At 42.7% G+C, this 23,123-nt stretch overlaps 1 protein-coding gene across 5 annotated transcripts in view; it reads left to right on the top strand.

Annotated features, from left to right (window-relative positions):
* The window catches only part of CDKL5 (cyclin dependent kinase like 5), a 398,517-nt gene that overhangs the window by 337,475 nt on the left and 37,919 nt on the right, over positions 1 to 23,123 (top strand). For 2 of the 5 annotated variants that reach the window (XM_040423700.1, XM_040423696.1), the window contains exons 11-14: positions 2,083 to 2,163; positions 12,393 to 12,547; positions 13,539 to 14,553; positions 19,384 to 19,485. In XM_040423700.1, the coding sequence (XP_040279634.1) occupies positions 2,083 to 2,163; positions 12,393 to 12,547; positions 13,539 to 14,553; positions 19,384 to 19,485 (1,353 nt within the window). Of the gene's footprint in view, positions 1 to 2,082; positions 2,164 to 12,392; positions 12,548 to 13,538; positions 14,554 to 19,380; positions 19,486 to 23,123 lie in introns of all 5 variants that reach the window. The other 3 variants (XM_040423698.1, XM_040423695.1, XM_040423697.1) reach the window with 2 other exon arrangements.

The raw sequence follows: 23,123 nt of genomic DNA, 5'->3' as shown, positions 1-23,123 counted from the left end.
CACTTTTTTCCAGCGCATTATGCCTGTCTGGTGTTGCATTATACGACAATTAAACACAAAGTACACTATAGCCAGACATATTGCTGCCGTTCCTGCATCATTATGTTGTTGGTGTGTGTGTAGTGAGGGGAAATAATCACATGACAGGTATGCAACGTGTGTTTTACAGTAGAGAAAGGTCTTTTCTGATAACACAGTAGGCAGAAATCTTACTAGCTCCAATACTGCATTATTCCCAATGTAAATTGTCAATAGTAGTATTCACAGTGTTTGTAAAAGGGAAAAGACATTTAATTGCTCCCCTGTCTTTAAGTTACAGAAGACATGCTTGCCGTTTTGCTATAAGTGTTCCATAATTTGTGTGACTGTGTACCAATGACTTTTCATTTAGCAAAACCATGAGTTTGCATTAGTCCACATAAAAATGTTATATGGAATACGGAAGGGTTCAAAATGAAAGACCCAGGCCTTGTCCTCCCAGAGCCAGAATGTGGGAGTAACAGCACTAGCTATCTGGCCAGAACTAGTAGTAGTAGTACTAGTAGTAGGCCACGGTTCTCCCTGGTTTCGGGAAGGCGCAATATTATCATTGAGGAGAAGAGGATGAGATTGTGCATTGGATGACTCACTCTTCCTCACAGCAGGATGAAGTGGAGTTAACTTCTGAGTCTGACACCGTTCCCAGGGTTAAAAGCATTCCTCCTGCTCCTTCTCCATGAAGCCCTATAGAAGCCTTAAATACATTGCATTACTTATTGCATTGGTCCTTCAGCTTCACAGTTATTTTGGTTGCAATTGAAAACTCAACAAGCCTGTTGACTGACACCCCCTAACAGCTTAACTGATCTCCTGGATTGCAGCAACCAGCTTGTGCTTCCTCCTTAATATTGTAATGAATGTTGACCCACTGTGTCAACTAACCAGTTTGACTTTGGGATAATCCTAAGGCCGTTGTCCTGGCGGTTCCCTAATATTCACCTTTTAATCCTGTAAAGGGATCTGGACTTTGCTGCAGGCAGCCAACCAGGCCGCTACCTCCTGGAATAGTCCTGGTGTAGTTGGCAGCTGACCCACGGAGTTTAGAAACACTTGTGCAAAGGAATCAGGCAGAAGACATAGATTGAATACAGTTCAAGGTCTGGGCAAGCTGTATGTATGGGCATATTCCAGATAACAATTCCAGGGTCGGGGCAGGCAAAGTATGTGCGTAATACAGATTGCAATTTCAAGTTCGGGGCAAGCGACAAGGAACAGAATCAATAGACAGGCAAGGTACAGTACACGTGAAGCCAGACGAGAGATCATACTTTAGCTCAGGGGTAGGCAACCTCCGGCACTCCAGTTGTTATGAAACTACAACTCCCAGCATGCACACTTGCTCTGCTCTTCTACTAACTCCCATAGAAATGAATAGAGCATGCTGGGAATTGTAGTTTCACAACAGCTGGACTCTTGCCTTGGTTACTAAAGACCAGAAAGCCTCAAAGCTCAGGCGAGGAGGTGGAACCACAGCCCAGCTAAATAGGGAGACTGATCAGCAACTTAGCCAGCACTTCCGCAGGGGCAGGAGGAAAGGATTAACTCTTGCAGTACTAAAAGCCAGTTCACAGACCACTAGTCCCAATTCTCACAGGAAGAGTAGAGCGAGATCCCCGCCTGCCTGGGACAGCAAGACAATGGAGGGCACAGAAAGCCAGCGTAACAAATATTACTGCACTGTTTCTAGTGTAAACTTTATGTAGACATTGAGAAAGCAAGGAATGCTGGTAGATTTTCGCATTCAGTGCAGCTTTGGAATAATGAAGCTCAGGACTATAGTACAGGGTGTAACGCAGAATTAATACAAGCAAAGTAATACAATATATTGACAAAGTTCTAATATGTAAGCTGTAAGGTGGTGTTCAAACTAAAAATAAGCTTTAATATTTTAAGGGCTGAATTATTTTTTGGTTTCTTTGATGTACAGCTTTAGATTTCAGCCTTTTGTTGCATGTTTCAGTTGTATATATTATATTACGCAATTTTAGTTCTCCTTGTTACTTTATATTTTAATGTTTCCTCTCTGCCTCTGATTTCTTCTAGTTTCCTGCTGTCAATCATCCTCAGTCTTTAGAAAGACGGTACTTGGGAATCATAAGTAGTGTTTTACTTGACCTCATGAAGGTAAGGACGTATTCTATACCAAGTTCAAATTCTGAGAAACCTGCACATTTAATAGTGTATTAAAGAAATTTACATTTCAAGCGTAAATACTGTATACACTCATTGACAAAACAAAAAAATGCACCCAAATAGAAATATCCGATTGTCTGAAAATTTGGCAAGTATTTTTGTCTCAGTCAGATATGTAAATGATTGCAGGTGTGGTCTGATTAGCCACTGAGTCTTGCCACAAGAGGATGTAAAAGTGCTTCCATTGCTGCCCTATTGAAAGGCTCCCAGAAGCTACTTTTGGGTAGTGTACCTCTTGGTGAAAGTTTGTTGACTACTAGAAATGCCTCTGCGACACACTTTTTACCCAGTTGACAGACTTTGAGAGTGGGTGTATCATTGGACTGAGAGAAGCAGGGTGGCCATTTCAAGGAATTGCCCGCCATCTAGGCCTTTCAGACCTACCTTTTAGGAGGTATTGGTTACGTTGGGGCATGCACTCACGGCGATCAAACCCTGGACAGCGTCTACAAGCCACCAGTAGGGAGGATCGTTTGATCTGCCAACAAGCACAAGCAGTTCCAACAGTTTCATTGTCCACCATTTCCTAGCTCTTACCAGAAGGAAATTTGGTTACATGGCATCCATTATATCTCCTGCCTTTGACAGACAGCGACTGTCGCCTTCATTTGCAGTGGTTTTGTGAACGAGGACCTGGACTGCTACAGACTGGAACTGTGTTGTCTTTAGTGACAAATCCAGGTTCTGTTTGGTATCAGACGACATTTGGGTTTGAGTATAGAGGCCTGGTGGTGAGCACTTCAATCGTGCCTTTGCTGTGGAGTTACACACTACCCCAACTGCTAGTGTGATGATTTGGGGAGCCATCACATATGACAGTCGGTCACTCCTAGTAGTGATATGAGAGACTATAACAGCTCATTGATATGTGTAGGATATCCTGTTGGCACATGTATTGCCACATCTGGGGATAGAAATTGCACTTTGTCCAAAATACTTTGCAATGAGTAAAGAGACACGTTCATTCTTTTACATCTGACCTGGGTCTTTAAACCACGTTTCCACTGCACCGATCCCCAGGGAGCAAATGCCTGAGAGAGTACACCATGACACAACATCTAATCAGGGCCACTATCACTGTCATCCTCTGCACCGGCTCTTCAGGGGCTTGCTGAAAATGCTCACCCCCACACTGCAAGGGTTTCCCAGGAATGTCTCTGCCAGATTGCAATGCATCCTTGGCCTGAATGGTCACCAGATTTATCGACACTCAGGCATTTATATGACCAGCTGGGATGTCAGCTTCGACATCCCAAGGGTGTGGAGGAACTACATGCCAAGCCGCAACATCTGTGGGCAAATATAGCGCAGGATACCATACCGAACCTGTATGCCTCCATGCCCAACCATATCTCATCTTGTATCTAGGCTGGAGGCAGCCCAACAGGGTACGAGAGCCTCCTGTCAGCTGTAAAGTTTCCCCAATAAATGTGTCCTTTCACTCTAATATTGTAATCACTTACATATATCATCCTTACATTCACACACAAAGTTTCATTCGCTTCCAACACAACAACTCCTTCTTGGTGCATTATTTATTTGGTCAATGAGTATGTTTATATACAGTGTCGGACTGTGGTACCTAGGGGCCCACCAGTGTAACTGATTCTGGGGGCCCACCTTAGGGCTCCTGCACACAGACTTACTTTTTTTCCGTGTCTGCACCATTTTTTTTTGTGGCCTGTATGTGAAACCATTCACTTTAATAGGGCCGCAAAAAACGGAAATGACTCCATGTGCATTCCGTGTCTGTATGTCCGCATGTCCGTTACGCAAAATTATAGAACATGTCCTATTATTGTCAGCATTACAGACAAGGATAGGACTGTTCTATTAGAGGCCAGCTGTTCTGTTCCGCATAATGTGGAATGCACACACCCAGTATCTGATATGCAGTCCGCAATTTGCGGACTGCAAAACATTCAACAATCGTGTTCATGAGCCCTTACAGTGATAACAGAAATATTAAAGATGAAGTATGATGGTAGATACTCACAGCAAAATGCACAAACATACAGGTGGCAGAATTTAGGCTACTTTCACACTTGCAGTCAGGGTCTGGCAGGATGTTACGGCGGGGGAACAGTCTGCCGCATCCGTGTTAACACTAGGCCACCGTGCAGCCGGAAGTCCGCTGTAGTTTTTGTCCATGCTGCGGCCGGACCTCCGGCATGCCCACCATTATAGTGAATAGGGCCGGAGCGGTGGGCTAGCGCAAGCACGGATCTGGCAGGCTGTTCCCCCACTGGAATAGCCTGCCGGACCCTGCTACCGCAAGTGTGAAAGTAGCCTTACACATATATGGATATCCTGTTCTTAAGTCAGTCAGAAACAAGACACAGGTAGATCCTATCACACATAGGAAACATGCAGTGCACGCACCAAGACATTTTTTGTCTAACCCTATTAAGTGTAGCACACTTAAAGGGGCTGCCTCACTTCAACAAATGACTTTTATCATGTAGAGAAAGTTAATACAAGTCACTTACTAATGTATTCTAATTCTCCATATTGGCTCTTTTCCATATTGGCACGTATCCATGGTTTTGACCACTCTGCAATCCAGCAGCGGTGGCCGTGCTTGCACACTGTAGGTAAAGGTGTTGGCCTATGCGCACTTCCAGCCTTTCCTTATAGTGTGTAAGCACGGCCACTGCTGCTGGATTACACTGTGGTCGTAACCATGGATATGTGCTGTATATAATGTGATGGAAAGGAGGCAATATGGAGAATCACAATACATTAGTAAGTGCCTCGTATTAGCTGCATGATAAATGCCATTTACTGAAGTGAGAAAACCCCTTTAAACCCTTTAAGCATAAATGTCTGGCATTAAATTTATCAAATTGTAACCTCCTCAGATGGCACATAATCTTCAGTATATTTAAAAGGGTTTTCCTACCATAATGACCTATCGCCTATCTACAGGACATGTGATAAATATCAGATTGCTGGGGTCTGACTGCTGGAACACCCACTGATCATGAAAAAAGGGGTCCATTCAATTGCATTACCGCCAATCTGTGTACACAAGGGTCTTAAGACCACGTTCCCTTTATCATGGGGGTCCCAGCAGTCAGACTTCCACCTATCAGACACTTATCACCTGTTGTGTCATAGCTATTTCACCTTTTCACATTCCCTATCCTTAAAGGTTTTCTTTGGTTGTAAAAAGAAAAAGAGTAAAATATGTGTCAAACTAAAATAGAAATGCTCGCCTGTTAAAGGGCCTGTGTCCACTTTTCTAGTTATCCTCTATCCATAGGATTGAGAATAACTAAGTGATCCATGGGGGTCTGAATGCTGGAGCCCCCACTGATCCTTCTTCTTGACTGAGTGGCAAGTCGGGCATATGTCCTACCTCTCCATCCATTCGGGTCGCCGGAGATGGCAGAGTACAGCGCTGGCTAAAGAGAATGAATGGAGCAGCAGGGCGTATGTGTAGCCTGTCACACCATAAAAAGGGGGAACTGGACCCATTCCTGGGATCAGTGGGGGTTACAGAATCAGACCCCACTATTTATATAGTTATGCCCTATGGTGTGGAGAGGATAACTTGAAAACCTGCACAACCCCTTTAAATCCTCCACCACTCCACCACCAGTATCTCTTTACATGGCAGCAGTGATGCCTGTAAATGCGGAATATCATCACTGCCGCGATGTACACCATACGTGTCAATACTGGAGAATATAAAGAACATAATATTTTATCGTCGCTATATTGACGATCTGATCCTGATTTGGGAAGGGGATCTTAAAACAATTAACAGTTTTTTAGAACATCTTAACTCTACCAACTGGGACATTACCCACTCAGGCACGAGCGACAAGATTACAGCCGAATTTCTTGATTTGGAACTAAGTGCCAACAATGGAACAATCAACACACGTACATTTTTTTTAAAAGTTGACTGTAATAGCTACTTGGAGTATTCAAGCGAGCACTACAAGAAATGGAAGAAAAACATCCCGTTTAGCCAATTCAAGCAAATTAGGTGTAACTGCTCCAAAGACGACGATTTTATCTCACAAAGTGGGGTGATTCGGTCCAGATTCCTACAAAAAGGCTACCCAGTAGAAATTGTAGACGTAGCTCTCAATAGAGCTCAATCACTTACACAGGCAGAGTGATAATTAGGAACCAAGAAAGAAAGTGTTAGGAAACGTTCCAACTTCCTAACTACTTACAATAGCAATCATATCGACATCCGGAGAGTTCTGTCCAGGCACTGGTACATTCTGAAAAAGGATCCCTTCTTGAACAAAGATCTAACAAATGAACCTTTTTTAATCTTTAGAAGGGCCCGAACACTCAAAAATTTGCTGGCACCAAGCAAATTGAAAAGTAGACCAGAACAAGTAGCCAGACCAGTTAGTACTAAAACCCCGGGGAGCTATAGGTGCAACCAATTGAGATGTCTTTGTTGCAAATCCATAAACGTCACCACATCCTTTTTGGGTCCAAATGACAAATCTTTTTCAATTAAGGATGAGCTGAATTGCGGATCAGTGAATATTGTTTACCTCATCACGTGTCCGTGTAACCTTCGCTATGTGTGTCGTAGGGGTGGGCGGTATAGGCGATATAGGCGATATGCGATATAAATTTGGGCCACGATATGGATTTTCGCCATATCGCCTATATCGCCGGACCGCGATATGATTGCGCTCTCTGCGCGCACCATTTACTCCTGAGCCTGCCGGCCGGCACAGTGGAGTGAGAAGGAGGGAGTCCCTCCCTCCCCACTGTGCGCGGCTGCCGCTGAACACCAATGAGGAGAGGACAGAGTAGGAGGAGGGGACGGACTGTGGCCGGCCATATCCCACAGGGTCCCCCTCCTCCCCCCTAGTTCATTGATGGCAGTGGGCAGTTCCGATCGGAGTCCCAGCAGTGTAATGCTGGGGCTCCGATCGGTTACCATGGCAGCCAGGAGTCACGCTACTGAAGTCCTGGCTGCGATGGTATGTTAGTAAGCAGCATTATACTCACGTGCGCCGTGGCCGCCGGGCGCTCCTTCTTCTGTCTGTGCGGCGCATTGCTAATGCTTATAGCATTAGCAATGCGCCGCATAGACCTATGAGAAGAAGGAGCACCCGGCTGCCACGGCGCACGTGAGTATAATGCTGCTCACTAACATACCATCGCAGCCAGGACTTCAGTAGCGTGACTCCTGGCTGCCATGGTAACCGATCGGAGCCCCAGCATTACACTGCTGGGACTCCGATCGGAACTGCCCACTGCCATCAATGAACTAGGGGGGGAGGAGGGGGACCCTGTGGCCACTGCCACCAATGATTAATACTGGGGTGGGTTTGAGTTACCATAGGGGGGCAGATAAGAGGCTGGGGGGGCAGATAAGAGGCTGTGGGGGAGCAGATAAGAGGCTGTGGGGGAGCAGATAAGAGGCTGGGGGGGAGCAGATAAGAGGCTGGGGGGGAGCAGATAAGAGGCTGGGGGGAGCAGATAAGAGGCTGGGGGGGGCACATGAGAGGCTGGGGGGCACATGAGAGGCTGGGGGGGCACTTGAGAGGCTGGGGGGGCACTTGAGAGGCTGGGGGGGCACATGAGAGGCTGGGGGGGGCACATGAGAGGCTGGGGGGGACACATGAGAGGCTGGGGGGGGGGGCACATGAGAGGCTGGGGGGGGGCACATGAGAGGCTGGGGGGGGCACATGAGAGGCTGGGGGGGGCACATGAGAGGCTGGGGGGGGGCACATGAGAGGCTGGGGGGGGCACATGAGAGGCTGGGGGGGGGCACATGAGAGGCTGGGGGGGGGCACATGAGAGGCTGGCTGCCATGGTCAGCTCCCTGCTGTTGTGTGCACAAAGCACAGGGCAGCAGGGAGAGTGTGAAGTCCTATTCACCCTAATAGAGCTCTATTAGGGTGAATATGACAAGGGTTCTAGCCCTTAAGGAGGCTAATAGTTATTAAATAAAAAGTAAAAAAAAAAAAAAAGTTTAAACACCCCCCCAATATAGAAAACAATATATCGCAATATATATCGCATATCGCACATGCTTAAAATTATATCGCAATATAAATTTTAGGCCATATCGCCCACCCCTAGTGGGTCGCACTATACAAACCCTGCGCAATAGACTTAACAAGCATAGATCTAATGTCAAGAAAAAGTTCTTAAACATAGCTTCTCCAGACATGCCACTACTTACCACCTGGGCTTATTCTCTGGATTCACTATCACTCCAATTGAACAAGTCAGAACGAACGGATACAATGTCGTCCAGACCCTAAGAAAACGAGAGATGTTCTGGATATATACATTAAATGAAGCCTTTGAAATTAATTTGAAATTTGAAATTAATTTCTGAATCTGTTTATCCTCATACATTCATCCCCTACCAGTTTCATTGTTTCGTTCGCCCCCTACCCAATCCCCACCGGCCCATTTTCTACTTAAGATTTATACTATTCGTCTTCTTATCACCACCCAAGGGCCCCCTTTATTTTCTAGCGTCCATGATCCAACCTATTTGGTGGCGTCTAGACCCCTCCCCTTGACATAGGATATCACGCCCACTTCAAGGCCCATACATGTAACATCGAACACTGTGCCACATCATCAGATATTATACAACTTTCCCAAGATTCACTTGTTTGTATCCTAACCATCAGTTTAAGTCTTTTCATTTTATATATATGGCATATACTCTTGACATTTTATCTAGCCTTCATTTTATATATTGTATATATCTTATAATTTATTACAATGAATTTATTGTATTTTATGGAATTTATTGCAATTTATTTTACCCAGCTACCAATAATCCTGAAGCAGCCAGTATTGATGGCTATTGTATTATAATATTGATGGTCTTTTTATTATAACCCCCTGCCCCTCCTCTCACAATTACCCCTCCTGGTCCATCCCCCTACACTTGCACATATATACATATATTTATTTATATATATTCACTCTTGTGATCATACAATTATTGCCTTTGAATCTGTAGGGAGCGCCTTACCAGGCTCCCTGTAATGTGGCCGGATGGAACGAGCATTCCTCCCAGCAGGCCATACATTTTCAGCTCCCCAGTAACTATAGCGTCCAGTTGCCAGGACATAGAAGTCACGTGGCCGGCCGTTTCCTGACGTAGCTATGATCTCACTCAGGCGGGCGTGGTGTTGCCAGGTAACGGAGGTCACGTGCCCGGCAATACGTCACGTGAATTACCTTCTAGATTCACATGACCTTCCCAGGTCCTGCCCTCGCTCCGACAGAACTCGGAGCTGACATGATATTAAATATACACCGCATACCCCCTATATATGAATGGATCTTATTTAAGAATAAGAATAAACTATTAAATAGAAAATCTGGTTTGGTTTATTAATCATTACCACCATTGCCAGCTTTGAGGGCTCTCTTAGCCCCGCCCCGCACCGCTGGGGCACTTATGGGGGGTGCACTTAAAGCAGAGGCATTGGAGGGACCTAGGGCAGAGTCCCCCCAGTGCCACTCTGAACTGTGCAGAGAGCAGCACACATTCATAGATCTGTGTCTGCTATAAAAAAAATCCCCTATTTCCCCCTTACAGTCTCCTACAGCTTACTACTGTCACACACCTGAGAAATCAGCCCAGCACCACAGAGGAGTCCTTCTCTCCAGCAGCCACAGTTTTCTGACAGCAGAGAGGGCAGAAGGATGGCCAGACACCTTCTCTCCTGAGTCTTCCTTCACTGCCAGCAGCCCCAGAAGTCTAGAAGATACTGCGGGGCCTCCTGTACAATGTACACCAGTAGGAGGCTGCATCACTGTGCTGCCCCCTAGTGGTTACAATAATTATCTTTCCTGAGAAAGGAGAAATAATTACCGTATTTTTCGTCCTATAAGACGCACCGGCTCATAAGACGCACCTAGGTTTTTGAGGAAGAAAATAAGAAAAAAAATATTTTTAACCAAAAGGTGTGCTTTTCGTGGGTTTTGAACTAATGGTGGTCTGTGCATGACACTATTATGGGGGATCTGTGGATGACGCACTGTTATGGAGGGGATCTGTGGATGGCACTGTTATGGGGGGATCTGTGGATGGCACTATTATGGGGGATCTGTGGATGGCAAGTTATGGGGGGATCTGTGGATGGCACTGTTATGGGGGACCTGTGGATGGCACTGTTATGGGGGGGTGATCTGTGGATGGCACTGTTATGGAGGGGAATCTGTGGATGGCACTGTTATGGGGGGTGGATCTGTGGATGGCACTGCTATATATGTGTCACCCACAGATCCCCCACCCCATAACAGTGCCATCCACATATCCCCCACCCCATAATAGTGGCATCCACAGATGCCCTAATATACCATAGCTAAACCTGTGGGAGGGGGAGGGAGGAGGGGCCGGTGTCATGCAAATGCGGTGGGGCCGGGGGCCAGTGCGGTCACTGTACTCCGGCCCCACCGCTCACTCACTTCCTTAATGCCTAAATATTTTATAATAATAGCTTTAATTGACGTTCTGATCCCCAGCCCCATCTGTACTACCGGAACTCACTGATGTCACGTGACGTGCCTGCGCCGCCTACTTTATGAATGAAGTAGGCGGCGCAGGCACCAGACGTCAGTGAGTTACGGCCGGCCGCCCTGCTCTGCCTGCTACAGGACATTTAGTAAGTACGGTAGTACAGATGGGGCTGGGGATTTAAACGTCAATTAAAGCTATTATTATAAAATGTTTAGGCAATAAAGCAGTGAGTGAGCTGCGGGGCCGGAGTACAGTGACCGCACCGCCCCGCTGATACATCGCTGTCTGCGATGTAAAATGGCAGCATTCGCCCCATAAGACGTAGGGGCATTTTTCCCCCACTTTTGGGGGGGGGGAAGTGCGTCTTATGGGGCGAAAAATACGGTACTCCTCCATCTTATCTCGGGGCGCAGGAGACTGGGGGCCCACCGAGGAATCCCCTGTTTCCCCGGTGGACCAGTCTGAGCCTGTATGTGTATATATATATATATATATATATATATATATATATATATAAAGAACAGTAGATAGATATGAGGTAGATTAGATAGCTATGAGATAGATAGTTATCAGATAGATAGATATTAGATAGATAGATAGATAGATAGATAGATAGAAAAGTAAAAAGATGGCAGCACCAGAATAAATAAAAAAGGGGACTAGACTATTGCCCAAAAAAAAAAAAATCCAAAAAGGCAGCACTCCCCAATGATGAAAAAATAAAAATAAATGTATTCACTCATGTGGCTGCGTCTGCGTTTATTTTTTTTTTGTAAATGGAGATTGCTGCCTTTTTGCATTTTTTGGATAGATCGATAGATATGAGATTGATAGATAAAAAGACACTATTGGTGGATAGATATTACACAGAAAGGTGGATACATAGATACATAGACAGATATGTGCTTTTAAGAAGGAATGTGTCCTTTTAGCTTTTTACAAATTGCCTGCTTTGTAAAAGTGAATATGACACATACTATATATTATTAATAACTGAAAAGATATTAGGAATTTATGAGCAGACAGAAATGTAGTTAATGAGAGTACACAGTAGCTAACCTTGCATATTTCACCGTTGTAATCCGTATGGCTTCTTTTCAGTTTAAGAGGAACTGTTGATTAAAGGTTATAGATATGTCATTTTAAACTGCTGTCTAATCAAAAAATCAACTGCTCTGTGACAACTGATTGTTTTTTCATCTGGCATTTCCTACTACAGACATTGGGTTGTGACCGACAAAATACAGTACATAGTACAGAAAAGAACAATACTTACAGATAAAAGGTTAATTACTGGATACCAGTAGGATGTAGACAGGATGCAGGCAACCCACTATGTTATATTAGTGATGCCACACAGGTAGAAAATACAGATGAACATCCACTCACAGTACTGCCACTCCATTCCTAATAATTATTATACAGGTTTTCCAGGAAAGGTATTGATATGTGGCCTTGTTGTCCTGCTGATCGTGGTGGCCCTAAAGAACTCCCTTTACATTTTTCCAGCCCTACAGTATATATGAGGCTTTAAATTTTACCAGTTTTTATACTTTTGTTATACTTAGCATTTTTATTGTGCAGACACATTATACTTCCTCTTTATATGGTATATTACCCCATTTTATGTCTTTCTTTCTTTTCATAATTGTAAATTAAACTTTGTTTTATCTAGAACTTATTGAAGCTAAATCCGTCTGATAGATATCTAACTGAACAGAGCTTGAACCACCCAGCATTTCAGACTCAGAGACTTTTGGATCGTGGTGGGAGCTCTCCTAGATCATCCAAGAGAAAAACTCATCACTCAGATAGCAACTCATCAAGCAGGTCATTGTCTCTTTCAGTAACATTAAATTGTTTCTTTCAAGATAAAGACTGGATGTGGAACATGAAAGATTTCAGCAAATGAGGAAAGTTGTTAATGCACTTGAGTAATATGTGAAATTGTTCTCAAAAAGACTATTATTGGTGACAGATTTTTTTGAGGAAAGTCATCACTATTTTGCATTGTACGGTGCTTTTGAATTGAATGATATATGTAAAACAGACAATTAGTTAGATGACAATACATTTTATCAGCTTTCAGTATAGGTCTAGGTTTACATGTGTGGGAGATCTGTTCTCCAATACCTCTTTTTAGATGAAAAGGTGGTTCAGAGCACAGCACAAAGGAGAGCAGAAGCATTCTCGAAGGATATATCAGAATGAAACAAGAAAAAAAGATTAAGGATGACCCTCTTGTAGGGTAATTGCCAGGAGCTCAGACAATAAAAGCAACGCTCATCTATTGTACATGTGAATCAATACATGTATCTACCTGGTGGCAGATTATTCTAGAGGTGACCTGGAGGGGTATCCAGATATTCAAATGATGTGTAACAAAGCCAAGAAAAAACTTCTTACTTGGAGTGCTGCCATATATGGACTGAAGAAAGTGGAGTCAGGCTACAAGAACTGGATTCTTTATTAATAAGATGCTAAACATGTCAACCTTGTTCCAAAGTCTTCATAAAGCATCTCTGGTTTTGCCCTACTGCGCATTTCTTCTGTACATATACAGCAGAGCTCCATGTAAGAGCTTTCTATTGGCTTTGTCACACATAATGAGATATTAGGGAATCTGTTCCCCTTTTCTTATACCATTATCTGACACTCATTTTCATCTTAAAAAAAAGTTTTGCCTTTGGGAGAACAGATCTCATAAATGATGTAAGACTAACCTTACACTACAAATTTTTCTGAGACTACTTGCACTGGTAAATGACTTAAAAATTTAGCATGCCTGTATAGGAGTTACCTTGTGAATTTTATTTTTCAGGAAACCATCTACTAAAAGCTCTCAGCCACATCATAGATCAAACAGTAAAGATGTTCAAACTCTTTCTGTTGGACCAAAAAGAGGTGAAGAAACTCATCCACCCAATGAAACTTTCATCAATGGAAGTCATCCAGCAGGATCTCATAGTCCAACAGTCCATCCAAAAAAGAGCAACCAAAGTGGGTCTGGCAACAAGGATCTGTCCAGTAACAATTTGCCACACCTTCTTAGTCCAAAGGACGCAAAGTCTAAGAATGAATTTGATTTTGGTACTGAGCCAAAGACCAGTGAAGGGCCAGGAACAAAATATATGAAATCAAGTTCACGATCCCAGCATAACAGGCATTCATTCATAGAGGGTAAAACTGGAAGCTTACAACCTGGTGAAAAGCATGCTCGCCATAGTTACATTGATACTATCCCACAGTCTTCAAGGAAAAGTGGTTCTTATATGAGCTATTCAAAAAGTCATGGTGTTCTGACAGATTCAAAATCAGTGGGAAATCTTAATGAAAGTAGAGGACAAGGTCTGGAACCCAATAGTAGATATTTTCCATCTAGCTGTCATGACTTAAATTCTCCAACGAGCCCTGCTGGTCCTAGGCATGGTGACAGTAGAGGTATGTTGAGCCCCTCTGGAAGGACTAAAAGGAAAGAAGGAACTTTGGAGTCAAGGAGACCTACTACAAGGCATTCCAGAACTATGGAGGAGCTGAAGCTTCCAGATCAGATGGATAGTAGTCACACTCACTCACTGTCAGCCCCACATGAGTCTTTTTCATATGGCCTAGGTTACACTAGTCCTTTCTCCTCTCAGCAACGTCCTCACAGACACTCCATGTATGTGAGTCGGGACAGAGTAAGAGTTAAAGGAAATGATCCAGGACTAAGTGTTGGGCAAGGCATGGCAGCTAGGGCCAACAGTCTACAGTTGCTATCTCCTCAGGTACAACATCGAACATTGACCAGATCTGTTGGTTCATCACGTGAAGATTGCACAGAAGATACTACTAGGGTTTGTTACATTTTCATGCATTTATTTTGGAATTTTCATTTATGGTATGAATATATTGCACAGAAGATACTACTAGGGTTTGTTACATTTTCATGCATTTATTTTGGAATTTTCATTTATGGTATGAATATATTATTCATCTATCCTTTTGGTTGGGGTTTGGACATACAGTAATTAGATTTAGGAACTGAAGTTTGTTTAATGGTTGTGTATTATTTCTACACACCTATATGCACATTGCTGGTCTTGTCCACCTCAATGTAGCATTATTTGTTTTAGTTTAGGTCTATTGTTTTGTTGATAGACAGACACTAGAAATCCGGCAACAAATCTCTCAATGTATGGTCAGTACTATACAGTATATTAGTAACATTGCCAATTTTGGATGTAAAATCCATTTGATGGCTGCTCTGTAAGCAGGCATGAAGTGTTAGTTTTAGATTTATTTATTGGTTGCTTGCATAGTTCCTGTTAGATTGACTAATGTATTGGTAGATAGGGGCATCAGTTGGATCACAAGAGATCACTTACATCACAATAGGTTTTGAATAGAATTGCAGAGGACTCTGAGTATGCTGGCCATTGTATATATGCTTTGGTGATAGTTTGTGGTCATTTATTCATCTCTGGTCATCTTTTTCCTTAGTCATGCAATATTTCAGATGCAGTAATATCAACAGTCATACCTAGTAAATGATCAATATGCTGATTACTTCCCATGAGAGCAAAGCAAACACGGTGGGAGATATCTAGCAAGGCAAAAGTGGAGTAGTTTACTATAGCGACTGATTGCACCTTTCAGTTTTTAGAGCCCCCCCCCCCACCATCCCAGAATCTGCCCCCAGTATTCTGATTTTTTGTAGCACAGTATCACTGTTTATATGTACCATATACATCACATTACCAATCATTCACAACTCAACTAAAGAATTACTTTGCACCTAAGCAATTTGTATTATATCTTTATCATTTGTGAACTAGTTTCAGGACATAGTTTCCCTTTAAAGGCCATTCATTTCCAGTGAGCATAATAATTAGATTTTAGAATACAGGAAACTTTGCTGCCGCAAAACACCTCTATTATCTTGCACCACTGAGCATCATTTTGTGTCAGTGCAATTAGTTTCTAATGGAGCGTTAGCCTAGTTTTTGATAATCATGCATTTTGTATGCTCAGCTTCAATTTGTGCTTTGCTTTACCATTCTGTATTTGTTCCATTTGTAATGGTTTCCTTAAAACAGAAACAAATGTATTATGGTAATAAGCAACACTCTTAGTGTTTGGTGTGTAAGGAGTAGGTGTTAGTGTGTGGGTTGTGAAGATATTTTCCAATTACTTGTACAACTTGCATACCTTTTTTAGTACTCTCTCCCGTAATGACAAAATACTTGAGATTGGTTTTGAATGGAAATATATTATAACATTGTTATTGTCAAGAATGTCCTGGTTTCCAAGGAAATCCAAGGGATTATTCCTATTACATGATGTTATATGAGGTTTGAGGTTGTTTTACAGTGTAGACATGTGCAGTCAGGTCCATAAATATTGGGACATCGACACAATTTTTGGCTCTATACACCACCACAATGGATTTGAAATGAAACGAACAAGATATGCTTTAACTGCAGACTGTCAGCTTTAATTTGAGGGTATTTACATCCAAATCAGGTGAACGGTGTAGGAATTACAACAGTTTGCATATGTGCCTCCCACTTGTTAAGGAACCAAAAATAATGGGACATTTGGCTTCTCAGCTGTTCCATGGCCAGGTGTGTGTTATTCCCTCATTATCCCAATTACAACGAGCAGATAAAAGGTCCAGAGTTCATTTCAAGTGTGCTATTTGCATTTGGAATCTGTTGCTGTCAACTCTCAAGATGAGATCCAAAGAGCTGTCACTATTAGTTAAGCAAGCCATCATTAGGCTGAAAAAAACAAAACAAACCCATCCGAGAGATAGCAAAAACATTAGGCGTGGCCAAAACAACTGTTTGGAACATTCTTAAAAAGAAGGAGCCCACCGGTGAGCTCAGCAACACCAAAAGACCCGGTAGACCACGGAAAACAACTGTGGTGGATGACCAAAGAATTCTTTCCCTGGTGAAGAAAACACCCTTCACAACAGTTGGCCAGATCAAGAACACTCTCCAGGAGGTAAGTGTATGTGTGTCAAAGTCAACAATCAAGAGAAGTCTTCACCAGAGTGAATACAGAGAGTTCACCACAAGATTTAAACCATTGGTGAGCCTCAAAAACAGGAAGGCCAGATTAGAGTTTGCCAAACGACATATAAAAAAGCCTTCACAGTTCTGGAACAACATCCTATGGACAGATGAGACCAAGATCAACTTGTACCAGAGTGATGGGAAGAGAAGAGTATGGAGAAGGAAAGGAACTTCTCATGATCCTAAGCATACTACCAGTGAAGCATGGGAGTGGTAGTGTCATGGCGTGGGCATGTATGGCTGCCAATGGAACTGGTTCTCTTGTATTTATTGATGATGTGACTGCTGACAAAAGCAGCAGGATGAATTCTGAAGTGTTTCGGGCAATATTATCTGCTCATATTCAGCCAAATGCTTCAGAACTCATTGGACGGCGCTTCACAGTGCAGATGGACAATGACCCAAAGCATACTGCAAAAGCAACCAAAGAGTTATTTAAGGGAAAAAAGTGGAATGTTATGCAATGGCCAAGTCAATCACCTGACCTGAATCCGATTAAGCATGCATTTCACTTGATAAAGACAAAACTGAAGGGAAAATGCTCCAAGAACAAGCAGGAACTGAAGACAGTTGCAGTAGAGGCCTGGCAGAGCATCACCAGGGATGAAACCCAGCGTCTGCTGATGTCTATGCGTTCCAGACTTCAGGCTGTAATTGACTGCAAAGGATTTGCAACCAAGTATTAAAAAGTGAAAGTTTAATTTATGATTATTATTGTGTCCCATTACTTTTGGTCCCTTAACAAGTGGGAGGCACATATGCAAACTGTTGTAATTCCTACACTGTTCACCTGATTTGGATGTAAATACCCTCAAATTAAATCTGACAGTCTGCAGTTAAAGCACATCTTGTTCGTTTCATTTCAAATCCATTGTGGTGGTGTATAGAGCCAAAAATGTTACAATTGGGTCGATGTCCCAATATTTATGGACCTGACTGTATCTACGTTAGATCTGCAGGTAACGATTTTGCCAAGTTGACCAGTCAAACATTAAGGCCCGTTTCACACGAGCAGGTTTTCCGTGCGGGTGCAATGCGTGAGGTGAACGCATAGCACCCGCACTGAATCCTGACCCATTCATTTCAATGGGTCTGTGTACATGAGCGTTTTTTTTTTTCACGCATCAGTTCTGCGTTGCGTGAAAATCACAGCATGTTCTATATTCTGCATTTTTCACGCAGCCCTGGTCCCATAGAAGTGAATGGGGCTGCTTTAAAAAACGCATTGCATCCGCAAGCAAGTACGGGTGCAATGTGTTTTTCACTGATGGTCGCTAAGAGATGTTGTTTGTAAACCTTCAGTTTTTTATCACGCGCGTGAAAAAAGCATCAAAACACATTGCAACCGCGCGGAAAAAACTGAACAACTGAATGCAAGCGCAGATAAAACTGACTGAACTTGCTTGCAAAATGGTGCGAGTTTCACTGAACGCATCCGGACCTAATCCATCACGCTCGTGTGAAAGAGGCCTAAGAGTCAAGACTAATTCTCCCAGAAATTGCCCTGTTTGTCCATTGAAAATCACCAATGTTACCCATGCCATCTGCAGGGCAACCCACTATGATGTTTGATTATCTCCTGTGTAGACACACCACCCATAGCAATAAAGTCACTCAGGTAGACTAAGTCTTCTGGTATATATTTGTTTGTGAAATAAGATAATACATTTCGGTAGCTTTATAAATTAAGAAAGATGTTATCTTATGAAGACAGGTCCCCCAATCAGAACCTACCTCCATGACCCAGAATAGAGAGCTGCTCTGTAAGAGTGGCTCCCGTTTTGGCTGGCTTGAGTTGTCCCTGTAATACTACATTTCTCGTGCAGTGGCTGCTGTAGAGGAAATGCTTGAGTAGCCATAGTTTTCCCTGTCAATGTCATCTGTGTTCCAGGAATGAGATCTGGGGGCATCATCTAATTGGCTCAGTGGCCCTTTTTTAAAAGGGGTTGCCCTTTTTCTGAATGGAGCTCGCAGAATTCTAAGCATATTTAGAATGGAATTATTATCGCAGACTTTTTTGCGATAAACTTGCTGCATGTGAATGTCAACATAGCCTGTAGATCAAGATTCATTAAATTTGAGGAAAAGAGGTTTCCCGTTTCTCATTTAAGGAGTACTAGCTTTAAAGGGAAATTTTTTAAGAGAAAAAAAATAGTCCAAATAAAGAGTGGCATTGTCCATGCCATAATCGGGTTGGAAATCTGAGTAGTGACCTGGGTGGTATAACTCATTGTTGTATTAAAAAGTTTTTTTATTTAGAACTTCCTTATTTCGCTTTGACCAAGGAACAATGGTATACAATGCACAAAGTATAATGCTGGTTCTATCATTTTCTCCTGGTTTTAACTTGTTGTCACCCTACTGATGCTTTTAACCTATTTCTCTTCTATGCTAAAACTGCAATCATCATTCCTAAGATGTCGGATGCTTTTTTGACAAATGTTTTTTAACCTGGTGACTAAACCTCAGTCTGTCTTGTTTGTTGTTGTGCAGTGTGCCTATATGTAGTATGTTTTATTTAAGCTTAACATGTTCACCTGGTAATATATATGTTGTCTTGCTTCACAAATTGTATGAACCATTTGTTTTATTTGCTGTTAGCAGGCTGACCCAGCTCCATCAGAAGGGATCATCCACTCAAGACCTCTAGCTAAAGAGCCCAACAGAGATGGCGCAACTTCATTTCATTTGCGACAAAAGTCTGAGGTCTGAATCACTTAAACAGGCATATCAACAACCAAAATAAATTTTTAAACGTTGCCAATATGGGTACATCAGGAATTATCACCGATTTTCTGAATATATTGCATCATTGATCTGTAAATTCAGGCCTCAGTGCTTAACAATAATACTAAAGTGTACCTTGTCCTTCGTATGTCTCAAGGTAATAATATGTGCACGATAGTGGGGATAGCGGGAACGTTTGTCCAGTCTAACAGCAGGCAGTGAGTACATCAAGGTCAAACAGCTCAGACCACTCTTGGCCAACCTTTCCCACCTACACAGAGAACTGGGCAAGCAGATGACGCACATCTGAAGCAGTCAATAAGAAGTTTTTCACCAAACTTCATTTATGATACCTCAGCTTATGTTGGAGAACGGTAGAACTTATCTGCCTTCCCCTTCTCTCCTGTAATCACAATGCCAATTCAGATTGAAGTTAAACTCGAAGGTTCACCCCTGAGGGACAGCGATTACAACTACTTTTACCATAAAGGGTTTACGCCATGTTTTAAACATATCCTCAATCTCCAGCATGGAGTTTGAGAATACATGCTGCCACTTCATTCATCTGTTGGAGCTTGCCAAGTGATGTATTTTGCTTCTCTTTTGCAGTCCTGTAGAGATGAATGGAGCAGCAACAAACTTGGTCAACTGCCATTCTATTTTTACGAAGAGACAGAGGACCCCTGTTCTTGAAATTGGTTGGAGTCCCAATGGTTGGACCCCTACCAATAAGATTCTTATCCCCTATTCAAGTTTAAAGGGGATGTCTGAGTTTTTAGTACTGATGATCTATCCTCAGGATGAGTCATCAGTATCTAATTGGTGGGGGTCCGACTTCTGGCCCTTTTGCTCTTAAGCTGTTGGAAGAGACCACAGTAGTCCATGAGCGCCGTGGCCTTTTCCAAAGCCAGTGATGTCATGTTCTTTGGTCACATGGCCTAGGCACAGCTTAGTCCCATTCAAGTGAATGTGGCTTGACTGCAATAAGCCGCTATCCAATGGACAGCGCTGTGCTTTTTCTGTGAGGATGCTGTGGCCTCTTTAAAGCAGCTGATTGGCGAGGGTTCTGAGGATAGACCATCAATATTAAATACTCGGACAACCCCTTTAAAACTTAAAGCACACTTCTTAAGGGTAAAGCCATACCGATGGGCCAGGCAGTTGAAATGCAGGCATGATGCAGCCAAAACCTGTGCTGACATGCTGTTCGAAGGGATTTTCAAATTGATTGCTGATGGTCAGGTGGTTTTGTGGGCAAACAGCTTTTTTTCCCATGAAACTTTGCAGCCATTAACAGTCACATTGAATTCTGTGCTAAATACCATGTCTAGCAGTTCCATGTGGCCTTACCCTAACAAATATAGAAGATGTCTTCAGTCTTGGATAACGAGGAGACTTGATGGATGGTAACCATTTCAATAACCTGGAAGATACCACCTATAGGAAACTGGAGAATACAATATAGTAGCTTGCTGCCTCATTTGCATGCAAAATAATAAATGCTTGCTTTCTTTTCAACATTTTTGTGCCTTTGTAATGTTACTGTGCTTCTGTCTTTTCACTGGAAAACTGTAGCACTACTTCAAAAGATGTCTAAGGGTTACCGTACTTTAGCCATTGTGCATTGTAGTTACCGCAAGTGTCAGAATACTGTACATACTATCAGGTGCAGTATATGTAGATCTATTCATAGTGCAGAGTAAAGAATCAAAAAAAGGCAGCACGTCAAAGTAATAAAGTGAAAGAGAGATGTCAGTGCTGCTTTTTTTATTATTTTATCCCTGGGACAATAGGTCGGTTTACTGGGGCCCGCACCCCATTGCTGGCCTTATACAGTTCTGCCTTTTTCTTCATTTAGAACCAGATATTAGTAGTTTTATTAGTAGTTTTATTATGGTAATTATCATTACTTTTTTATATTGATGTCTCAACCATGTTCTTTATATAAGTGCTCAGTATTATAGGACCCCCCACACACACACTCACACACACTCAAAATATTATTTTATACCAATCATAGAATAGCTTATTGTCTAGTATTCCTTTTACTCAGGTGGAAGAATTAGGTCTGTATTAGTTGTCTAGAAAAAGATGTCAAAATCCATGTTACTGTCTACAAAGTAGTTCGAGCATTGCTGTCTCTTAGTCTTATTTGACTGTCTATGATGGTCACATTCACTGTAAATGGAAGGGATGGGAATAGCTGTTTGAGCTAGGGACATAGGCTCATCTTGCACTCTGGCGAAGAATAGTATTTGAGGCCCCCTGTTGTCAAGAATAGTTGGAATGCTGGAATTCTGCTCCCAAGTTATATTACGTTTTAGCCTGTCTGGTTGATGGGTTATCAAAGTAAAAAAAATGGATGGGAGAAACACTATTATAGATTTTATTTTGGAGGCCAGTAGAAATCTGCAACACTCATAGAGACAATATAACTAGCAGAGAGAGAGAGAAATGTCTCATTGTGTTGGGCTGAAATGTTGCATATCGGTGAATTAAGAAGGTCCACTGTTGTCATGATTTTTGGCGTGCTGCCTCATGGTTTAAGTTTCTTAAAGATTGATATATACCGGTAGTTATAAGGGTAAAGATTCAGTAGACTTGTATTTTACTCACTTCAATTTCTGCAATTTCTATTCTTAGGAGTCTAGGTGGTCCTATCAGTGGCTGACTGCCTTCTTTGTATCGGTGTGCATAGAGATAGTTACCAATCACTGATGGGACCATCCACTCGATTTCTAAGCATACAAAGTGAAGGCATTTAAATAAAAATACTGAACCAGTTCCCATAAATCTACTGTATTTTTCGCCCCATAAGACGCACCTAGGTTTTAGAGGAGGAAAATAAGACCCCCATTCAGACCTCAGATCAGACCGGCATATTAATAAGACCCCTTTTCAGACAATCAGATCAGACCCCCAATGTTAAGACCCCCATTCAGACCAGGAAGCTGTGAGTACAGAGCTTGAGGAGCGCTGCATTCACCGCTTCCCATTCCTCCTGTACTAATGACCACTTCCATAATTAATTAGTATTCGCCCCATTAGACACATTGACATATTCCACCCACTTGGGGGGAAAGGGGGAGTGTGTCTTATAGTGCAAAAAATAAGGGCTATAAATATGCGATGTATTGGTCTTTTCAGCTCCCCCTGCTCTATAACATGTTGCCTGCTAAATCAGCTACCCTGTTCAAAGTGACAGGTTCCCTTTAATGATGAGATGTTGTAGAGGTGTTTGGCCATCCTCTGGAACTTCTACAACCCTTGATGATATCTCTGCCCAGCGTTGCCCTCGGTGCCACTTGATTGAAAGGTCTCTGCCTGTTTGTGTATGAAGAGACCTGTCAATCAAACAAAGATGGTGGGGGAGAGGTAGGGGGGCACCATCTAGAGGACAGTTCTCCCTGAGCCCATCTGCAGCATTTCAGAGTAAAAGATACATACTGTAGACCCTGATGTATCAAGACCTGCGTTTTGCTACGGCAGTCCGTGTGCCAGAATGAAAGTAGATTTCAGTCGTTATTTACCAGGTTCCTGCCATAAATAATGTGTTTCGGAGGCGATGGACCCACCCACTCCTCACCACCCTTGCCATATCCCCTTTTTGGAAACCT

The sequence above is a fragment of the Bufo bufo genome, chromosome 3, assembly GCF_905171765.1.
Source record: "Bufo bufo chromosome 3, aBufBuf1.1, whole genome shotgun sequence".
Taxonomy (NCBI): Eukaryota; Metazoa; Chordata; class Amphibia; order Anura; family Bufonidae; genus Bufo; species Bufo bufo.
The sequence above is the reverse complement of the archived record's forward strand: the minus strand, read 5'-3'. Positions and strand labels throughout refer to the sequence as shown.